Source organism: Penaeus vannamei, chromosome 5 (assembly GCF_042767895.1).
Source record: "Penaeus vannamei isolate JL-2024 chromosome 5, ASM4276789v1, whole genome shotgun sequence".
In the NCBI taxonomy this organism is placed as follows: Eukaryota; Metazoa; Arthropoda; class Malacostraca; order Decapoda; family Penaeidae; genus Penaeus; species Penaeus vannamei.
In genome coordinates this window covers 32,907,576-32,917,575 of record NC_091553.1, presented here as the reverse complement: position 1 = coordinate 32,917,575, position 10,000 = coordinate 32,907,576, and the positions used below count along the sequence as shown (strand labels likewise).

At 37.7% G+C, this 10,000-nt stretch overlaps 1 protein-coding gene across 1 annotated transcript in view; it reads left to right on the top strand.

Annotated features, from left to right (window-relative positions):
* The first annotated feature begins 1,160 nt into the window (after positions 1-1,160).
* LOC113817251 (uncharacterized) overlaps positions 1,161-10,000 on the top strand; it is an 11,708-nt gene continuing 2,868 nt past the window's right edge. The window contains exons 1-11 of the mRNA XM_027369279.2: positions 1,161-1,203; positions 3,046-3,117; positions 5,147-5,271; positions 6,530-6,557; positions 7,016-7,146; positions 7,238-7,306; positions 7,468-7,590; positions 8,393-8,423; positions 8,605-8,684; positions 8,875-8,997; positions 9,698-9,827. Of these exons, the coding sequence (XP_027225080.2) occupies positions 3,054-3,117; positions 5,147-5,271; positions 6,530-6,557; positions 7,016-7,146; positions 7,238-7,306; positions 7,468-7,590; positions 8,393-8,423; positions 8,605-8,684; positions 8,875-8,997; positions 9,698-9,827 (904 nt within the window). The 5' untranslated portion in view covers positions 1,161-1,203; positions 3,046-3,053. The remainder of the gene's footprint in view (positions 1,204-3,045; positions 3,118-5,146; positions 5,272-6,529; positions 6,558-7,015; positions 7,147-7,237; positions 7,307-7,467; positions 7,591-8,392; positions 8,424-8,604; positions 8,685-8,874; positions 8,998-9,697; positions 9,828-10,000) is intronic.

Below are 10,000 nucleotides of genomic sequence, written 5' to 3'. Positions count from 1 at the left end.
CTTTTCTTTTCGTTTTACTATTTGATTGTATTAATCTTTCTTTCTCTTCCTTTTTCTTTTTATTTTACTTTCCTTTTTTTTCTTCTTTTTATATCGTTTCTTGGGATTCCTTTGCTCCATCTTTTCTCTTTTTATTTTTCATCTTTTCATTTTTATTTCTTTTCCGTTTTGTTCCTCTTATTCTTTTTTAGTTTATTCATTTTTCCTCTTCCTTTTCTTTACATTTCCATTTTTCCACAAAGCAGTTCCTGTTTGTGGTCATTCTCTTTCGTTTTTCTTTCGTCTTCTTCTTCTTCTCCTTCTTTTCTTGTGATATCAGCATTTCGTTATTTATTTCTTCTTCTTCTTCTCCTTCTTCTCTTGTGCTGTCAGTATTTCGTTATTTCTTTTCTTCTTCTTCTTCTTCTCCTTCTCTTGTGATGTCAGTATTTCGTTATTTCGTTTCTTCTTCTTCTTCTCTTTCTCTTGTGATGTCAGTATTTCGTTATTTCTTTTCTTCTTCTTCTCCTTCTTCTCTTATGATGTCAGTATTTCGTTATTTCTTTTTCTTTTTCTTCTTCTTCTTCTTCGTCTTCTTCTCTTGTGATGTCAGTATTTTCCCTTCGCTTTCGAAGTCAGTACTGTACTGTCCTTGAGCTTTATCATTTTTGTTTTTGTTTTTATTGTTTTCGTTTGTCTTTTTTATTTATTCTTTTTTATCCTTTCCCGTTTGTTATCATCATTAATGTTATTCATCAATATTATTTTCTTTATTTCTGCTTTCCCCCCATCCTTTTTATTTCGTCTTTCCCATTAAAAAGGTAAACACAAACAAGAAAGTTATATAGATAGATTGGTAAAAAGAGAGTAGAAGAAATTTCACCATGCAAGTAACACAATGCTTAGGTCAACGATTTACGTAAAGAAAGAAAGAAAAAAACACGTTCTACAAATTGCATTAATTTATAGCGTGATACGGAATCACTCGTAAATATCGCCGTCACGGTATGATTAACCAGGCTGCTTGATCATCGCGTTACGAATCACTAAAATGCAAGTTATCGGTGGAAATTCGCTTGATTACGGCCGGTCAATGGCCCAGGAATAAAGGGTAACCGGCAACATTCTTGTGTCGTTATGTTTGGGTATATATAGAGGGAGCTTGTAGTGTTTTTGTCATTCTTCGCAGCACTCTACCTGGAACGAAGCTGCTGCGCCCGAACCGTGAGTTGAACGACTCTGTTCAGTAGATATCAATCAGCTTTAGAACGCCACAAGAAGATAGATATAATAACTTTTTTTGCCTCCAGTTCTTTTTCAGGTTGTGTTGCGTATATCAACATAACTTTTAATTTACGTTCTGTTAGATAAGACGCTTTGCGAATTTATAAAATGTGGAATACTAATGTTATTGTTATTTAGTATATTATTAAAAGGATAACTAGCTAGGGTAAGGTTACGCCCTTCACAAAGTTTAATCCTCGGTACATTATAGGCTATGTCTGTCCTGCGAGTCTTGCTAACAAATATTTGTGTGTGTGTTTGTAACTTTTTTTTTGTACTTTTGTTTGCTTTCTAAATTGTGGGTCATATAAGAGACCTGCCTTTTACCATACTAATTGCTTTTGCATCGCAGGTCATTGTGCAGGACAGCTTGTGCAAATTAGTTTTCACAATACCATAAATATAATATATATTCGTTAATATAGATTCTGCATTCTGACTGCCCTTGGCGCGCGATTCTTGTATCACCCACAGTCTCGCGTCTAACAACTTGTGTCCCACACGCGATTCGGGGTACAATACCGATATTTTTATAAGGGAATGGTCGATTAAATTCGTGAAGACTTATCTCTACCTTATCGGGCAATATGCAGTTTCGTGAATGGTCTCGAGAACTGTCTGTTCCTTTATGTGCAATATCGATATATTTCTTTACGGTATTCCACGTTTTGTGATATTCCATATATGCTATATATATATATATATATATATATATATATATATATATATATATATATATATATATATATATATATATATTATCGGGCAATATGCAGTTTCGTGAATGGCCTCGAGAACGGTCTGTTCCTTTATGTGAAATATCGACATATTTCTTTACGGTATTCCACGTTTTGTGATATTCCATATATGCTATATATATATATATATATATATATATATATATATATATATATATATATATATATATATATATATATATATATATATACCTATATATATATATATATATATACATATATATATATGCACATGCATACATATATATATATATATATATATATATATATATATATATATATATATATATATATATATATATATACACATGCATACATACATATATATATATATATATATATATATATATATATATATATATATATGTGTGTGTGTGTGTGTGTGTGTGTGTGTGTGTGTGTGTGTGTGTGTGTGTGTGTGTGTGTGTGTGTGTACATATATACCATTTATATCCCCCCTTAGCTTAATTCAATCTTAAGATTTATCTCTCAGGAGAAATGTTGTATCGAAGAAATGTCAATTGCACATGGTTACTATAAAAAATCCAAACACCACATAGTGCTCTCTTAAATACGACTAAACTTACGACTTTGTAATTACAGTTAGCGAAAAAATGTTCCATGAATATTCTAGAATACACCTTGGCTGCTTCCTCTCAAGATTGAATTAATGATGAAGCTTCCTTTGTGTTTGCGCAAAAGCAAAAGCTTTCATCAACGACAAAAAAAAACACTAATTGAGCAGAAAATTGTGTCTGCATGTAGAAGCGAAACTTAATACAAGGCGATGCTTTCGGAAAATTATTTAAATTAATTTTGTACTTTTGTTTGCCTTCTAAATTGTGGGTCATATAAGAGACCTGCCTTTTACCATACTAATTGTTTTTGTATCGCAGGTTATACTTGCATACTTATACTTTAATATATAGTTTAATAATAAAAATAAATTACACACACATACATGCGTACATAAACACAAGCATATGCTCAAATCGATCGATTATACTGCGTTTCCCTTCATCAGAATCGAGCATGAAGAGTCTGGCGTTGCTGGTCGTCCTGGCGGGGGTCGTTGCTGCCCACCCCACCTCGGACGGTGAGTCACTCGCCCTCATTACGCCGCTGTGATGGGTACTCCACCCTCACTCTGCCTACACCCCCCCCATCCCTTGACTCTGTTCACCCCCTCCCCTCCCTCTGCCCACCCACTGCTCCCTTCACAATGCCCCCCCCTCCCCTGACTATGTCCACCCCCTCCCCTCACTCTGCCCACCCCACCCCTCACAATGCCCCCCCCCTCCCCTGACTATGTCCACCCCCCTCCCCTCACTCTGCCTACCCCACCCCACCCCTCACAATGCCCCCCCCCCTCCCCTGACTATGTCCACCCCCTCCCCTGACTATGTCCACCCCCTCCCCTCACTCTGCCCACCCCACCCCTCCCCTCACACTGCCCCCCCCTCCCCTGACTATGTCCACCCCCTCCCCTCACTCTGCCCACCCCGCCCCACCCCTCACAATTCCCCCCCCTCCCCTGACTATGTCCACCCCCCTCCCCTCACTCTGCCCACCCCACCCCACCCCTCACAATGCCCCCCCCTCCCCTGACTATGTCCACCCCCCTCCCTTCACTCTGCCCACCCCACCCCTCCCCTCACAATGCCCCCCCCCTCCCCTGACTATGTCCACCCCCCTCCCCTCACTCTGCCCACCCCATCCCTCACAATGCCCCCCCCTCCCTTGACTATGTCCACCCCCCTCCCCTCACTCTGCCCACCCCACCCCTCCCCTTACAATGCCCCCCCTCCCCTGATTATGTCCACCCCCCTCCCCTCACTCTGCCCACCCCAACCCTCCCCTCACAATGCCCCCCCCTCCCCTGACTATGTCCACCCCCCTCCCCTCACTCTGCCCACCCCACCCCTCCCCTCACAATGGTCCCCCCCTCCCCTGACTATGTCCACCCCACCCCTCCCCTCACAATGCCCCCCCTCCCGTCACTCTGCCCACCCCACCCCTCCCCTCACAATGCCCCCCCCCTCCCCTGACTATGTCCAACCCCCTCCCCTCACTCTGCCCACCCCACTCCACCCCTCACAATGCCCCCCCCTCCCCTCACTCTGCTCACCCCATCCCACCCCTCACAATGCCCCCCCTCCCCTGACTATGGCCACCCCCCTCCCCTCACTCTGCCCACCCCACCCTTTTTTCCGTATTTCACGATCACTCCCTGGCGTTGGTCAACCCTTTCATGCGCCTCCCACGCTCCGACTCACTCTGTCTCTCTCTCTCTCTCTCTCTCTCTCTCTCTCTCTCTCTCTCTCTCTCTCTCTCTCTCTCTCTCTCTCTCTCTCTCTCTCTCTCTCTCTCTCTCTCTCTCTCTCTCTCCCTCCCTCTCTCCCTTGGAAATGCATGTCCGTTAAACGAGTTTACTAAAACGTATGCATGAAGTAGCTTAGGAATCTGGCTATTTTACATGCCCATATATATATATATATATATATATATATATATATATATATATATATATATATATATATATATATATATATATATATATATATATATATATATATATATATATATATATATATATATATATATATATATATATATATATATATATTCATAGATATGCATACATGCAAGATCTGACCCAGGTAATATCTATTTCAGGGACACATACGAATGTATTAGCAGAACAATTCATATTTCATATGTCTTTACGTCTACAATTACAGAGACATCCACATACATATTTAGATGTGCAGGCACATGCGCGCGCATGAGCATGTACTTACATACATATACAATATACACATATACATACATAGAAAGTATATACATAAACGTATATATATTTAACCACATATCACTCGTAACTTACATTTGTACAACAGCAACAATCATAATGATAATGGTTAAGAAAAATAATAGCAATAGTAATGATAGTAATAATAATAATAGTAATAATACGGATAACAATGAAATAACAACAACAATGATGAAAATAAGTATAATAACACCAACAATAACAACATTAATAAAAACAGATGGCAATAACAAAAACAACAACACTAACAAAGACACGCCTAGCCAGCCCTCGCTAACGCCCCTTCCCGCAGGAGCGTGCAACCTGACGGCGGGCTTGCGCAGGGGCCGCCACTCCCACAGGCTCGGCGGCCGCTTGCCTCCCTGCGTCCGGGGGCTGAAGCCTCAGGGGGACGAGTTCAAGGACTGCTTCAAGGAGGTGAGGTTACTCCCTCTCGTCGTTTTGCTGTTATCCTTTTATTGGGCTATTTTTCTTTTTCTTCTTGTTAGTGGTTAATTTCTTCTTTTATTTTCTTTCCCTTTTTGGGGGGGAGGGGGGGTTCTTTTTCCCCTTATTTCCTTATTTTTTTCATTTTTCCTCTTTTTCATCTTAACTTTATTCTTATTTCTATTTTTCATCTACTTCTTCCTCTTCTTTCTTACTTTTCTATTTTTTTTCTCTTCTTTTTCTGATGTGTACATTTCCTTTTTTGTTTTCTTTTCCTTTATACTTATTCTCCTTCTACTTACTTTCTTTTGGTTTCTCTCGTCCGGCTCTCCTTTTTTCTTTATGCATTTAGTTTATTCTTTCTTCTTCTTTGATTTCCTTTTTCTTATTATTTCCTATTTCCTTTTTCTTTATTTCTCGTGTTCTTCAAACTTGTTATCGCAATTGTCTGTCTCTTTCTTTTCCATCTTTGTTTTTGTCCTCCTCTATGTCTTCTTCTTCGCCCCTTTTATATCTATCTTTGTATGTCTTCTTCCTCGTTTTGTGTTTGCTTCGTTTCCTCCTCCTTCGTAGTGTGACAAGAAAGGTTGCTTAGTTTTCCAATTTTTCTTCGTTTTCTTTAATATTCTTCAGATGTCGCTTTTTTCCTGCATATATGTATTACCATTTTTCTCCTTTCCTCTGTTAGTCTTATTCTTATATTTTTTTCGGATTGTATTGCGTTTTTCATCTATTTGGTCAGTGAGTAAATTTCTTCTCTCTCTCTCTCTCTCTCTCTCTCTCTCTCTCTCTCTCTCTCTCTCTCTCTCTATATATATATATATATATATATATATATATATATATATATATATATATATATATATGTATATATATATATATATATATATATGTATATATATATTTTTCTCTTTTTCTTTTTCTTTCTTTCTTTTTTTCTTTCTTTCTTTCTTTCTTTCTTTCTTTCTTTCTTTCTTTCTTTCTTTCTTTCTTTCTTTCTTTCTTTTTTTCTTTCTTTCTTTCTTTCTTTTTCCTTCTTTCTTTTTTTCCTTTTTTCTTCTTCTTTTCTTTTCCTTTCTTTTAAATTCTATGATGATAATAGTGATATTTATGATCATGATAGTAATACTGATGAAATTAATGGTAATATTTGTAATAATAATGACAATAATAATAGTAGCAATAATAACAATAATGATAAAATGAGGATGATGATTATAATAAGGATAATGGTACTTTGTTTCGACAGAACCTCCGCAGATTCCGCTTCAGAAATGGTATGTGTCTCTATTTAATTCATTATTACTTATTCTGCATTTCATGGTTGCAATTGTACACAAATGTCATACTGAAAATATTCATTATTAATACATTTTCTTCTACATCGAACTTTTTTATCCGAAACGTGTCCTGCATACTCTTTTCGGTAATCTCCAACTTTAGCCAATCGTTTTGTAATTATTTCTTATTCTTGTACTATTCTAATGTCATTTTATGCAGTTCCATTCATATCTTGGTTCTTATGTTACAACGTATACTGTGTCCCTTTCTGGCAACCATAAGACTGATCTGTTTTCTCCAAACTTTTGCCGTACCTTGTGTTCCAGATAATTCATTCTCATGAGGTGATGTAGGATCGTCCCTCTCTAATTATGCTATACAAACACTATATCTGTAACATATATAATAAATCATTCCTGTTCTCATAGCTCAAGCAGACCCATTATTTCACCAGGATTGCGAAATGGATTCGAAGGGATGGTAGAGTGTTTGGTCGAGAAAATGGGCCTCGAAACAGAAAACGGGACCCTTGATGTCGAACAGACAGTTCTCAAGATGAGCGAATTCGAAGGATATGATTTGGAGGTTTGTTGACAATGGAATAAAATCAGAGTTTTGTTGTTTTAAATACTGTGATAATGATAGGAGTATTTAATGAACAATTTCACTGTCACAGGCGATTGCCAACATCCAGTCATCCGTGGAGGAATGCGCCGCGAACTCCACCACCAGCAATGCTACCGAGGTAAGGACCCCGTTACAAGGGACAATTGATTGAATGACTTGTTTCATTAACGACAACTCGGTGGATTATTGTTGTTGTTACTTAATCATTCAAAGTGAAACATACTAGAAGAAAATTAGATATACTAACACATTAACTTAAATTATCTCTTGCATTCCAAGCAACTGACGGAAATCGTGACGTGCGTGAGCAACAAATCACGCGAGTTCTGCAACGAAAGGCTCGAGTTGCTGAAGACTTGGGACGAAAACGCCAACTGCAGCTCGGTGTCAATCCCCACGGATGTGAGTAATAAGCCTACATCAAAAGGTTATGCTAGGCACCTTTTGCCTTCTTGTAGATTCCAGTACTTTGATTATACTAAATCTTATTATTGGCTAGATTGTGCTACCTAGTATCTTTTATATTTTTTGTTAATGCAGTTATATCCACGGTTCCCGGAGCCTGGAAAAAAAATGGTTCTTTGTTGGAGTTGTCTCAGGATTCTTAAGAGTGGCTTAAACTTTTGGGTTTAATTTTAACCATGATATTCCTCCATTTATGCTTCTTTTATTCTTGCTTTTTATGTTCTTCCTTTAAGCCTTCTAGGACATATCCATTATAAATTTGTATATTGATGAAAAATATGAGCATTTATTTCCATTCACTTAAATTTTTCTAATATAACTCGTATTTCGCCATCCCATAAACTTGGATTTTTGAGCCAGTATTATAAATCACGGATTTATGAGCTTTTCCTTTCTTTGTTATAGTATCCAAAATTGGGAGGTCCTTTGTGCGGGATCAAAACTGCATACTTCCTTTAACAGTGTTGAGTGCTTGAAATTGGATTTGTCGCTTTGATTCCATATAAACATATGTATATCTGTGTGATGCACATACACACACATGCATACTGTATATACGCAGTTGAATATTTATCTTTACTTTATTAGCATGCGATGTATATTTGAGCAACTCTCAGTATAAACGTGATTGGTATTGCATGATTGCGAAAAGAGTCGTGATATGGTATTCATGTCACCTTATTCTTTCTAATTAGCAACGTTACATCATATGGAATCTGCGTTTTGATTTTTTTCGCAGACCCTCAACATCATTGAAGAGTGCGAATCAGGTAAGCACGTGATACACTCTGCATCCCAATGCCAGACTTGTTACCTGTGATATTAATGATATATATATGGATATAGAGGGAAAATTAGTAATTTTCTAAACATCCGATAACATTTGCCTCTTCAATTATTAAAAATCTATGAGGGAAGGAAAAGATCAACTCAAGGATATTATCTCTGCAGACGACGACACCCCCAGACGCCGAGGCCCACCCAGAAGACGCGGGAAGAAACGGTCAAAACATGGAGGCCACGGCAAGAAAGTGAGGCGCGCCATTGTCTGCTTGGGGGCTTTTATTGGTGTCATATATATTTATCAGTCCACAGCGAATGCGTGCGAAATTGGTCTATGTAATACAGAAGACTACACGTGATATTTCAATATAGAGATATAAGACAATCTAAAATACTCTCAGCACTAGCCTTCTTTTTTCTATTTGCGTTTCGTAACAGCTGTGGTCTCAGATCTTGTGCGTCAACGAAAATATTGGTTCGTACAATGCTTCGACAGGATTTAATTTCACCGTCATTGCCGAACACATCGCCACCTTCTCCGGCTGGGACACTATTCCAGGGGTCTGTATGGATGCTAAGCATTTCTAACCATTCATTTTATAGCAATGATCCCTAAAACACCATCCAATTTATAGCAATGATCCTTAAAACACCATCCATATTATATCAATGATCCCTAAAACACCATCCATTTTATGGCAATGATCCCTAAAACACCATCCATTTTATAGCAATGATCCCTAAAACACCATCCATTTTATGGCAATGATCCCTAAAACACCATCCATCTTATAGCAATGATCCCTAAAACACCATCCATTTTATAGCAATGATCCCTAAAACATCATCCATTTTATAGCAATGATCCCTAAAACACCATCCATTTTATGGCAATGATCCCTAAAACACCATCCATTTTATAGCAATGATCCCTAAAACACCATCCATTTTATAGCAATGATCCCTAAAACACCATCCATTTTATGGTAATGATCCCTAAAACACCATCCATTTTATAGCAATGATCCCTAAAACACCATCCATTTTATAGCAATGGTCCCTAAAACACCATCCATTTTATAGCAATGATCCCTAAAACACCATCCATTTTATAGCAGCGATCCCTTAAATCATCTATCAATTTCAACCATTGTAAAAACAAGATAATATGATAATAATAACTTAGTTAAAATAAATAAATTTATCATGGAAAAATAAATTAGAAAAGTGGTTATTTGACAACGATTGACGTCTTCTTTAGGCTCTTGAAAACCTGACGGAAAAGATCATCGAGTGCCAGCCCGAATTCGAGGGCGACGCTCAGGCACAGGCAGTCGAGTGGATGTTGTGTGTACGCCCTTCTTACGTGGAAATCTGCGGTCTGGGAGGCGGTAAGTTCAAGAAGATTCTTTGGTGACTTTTAATTTCATTTGATAATGATAATAATGATGGTAATGATGATAATAATAATGATAATAATGATAATTATAGTCAGGCATATAATAATGGTAATGATAATATTGATAATGACAGATATAATAGTATTAACAATAATCATTACAAT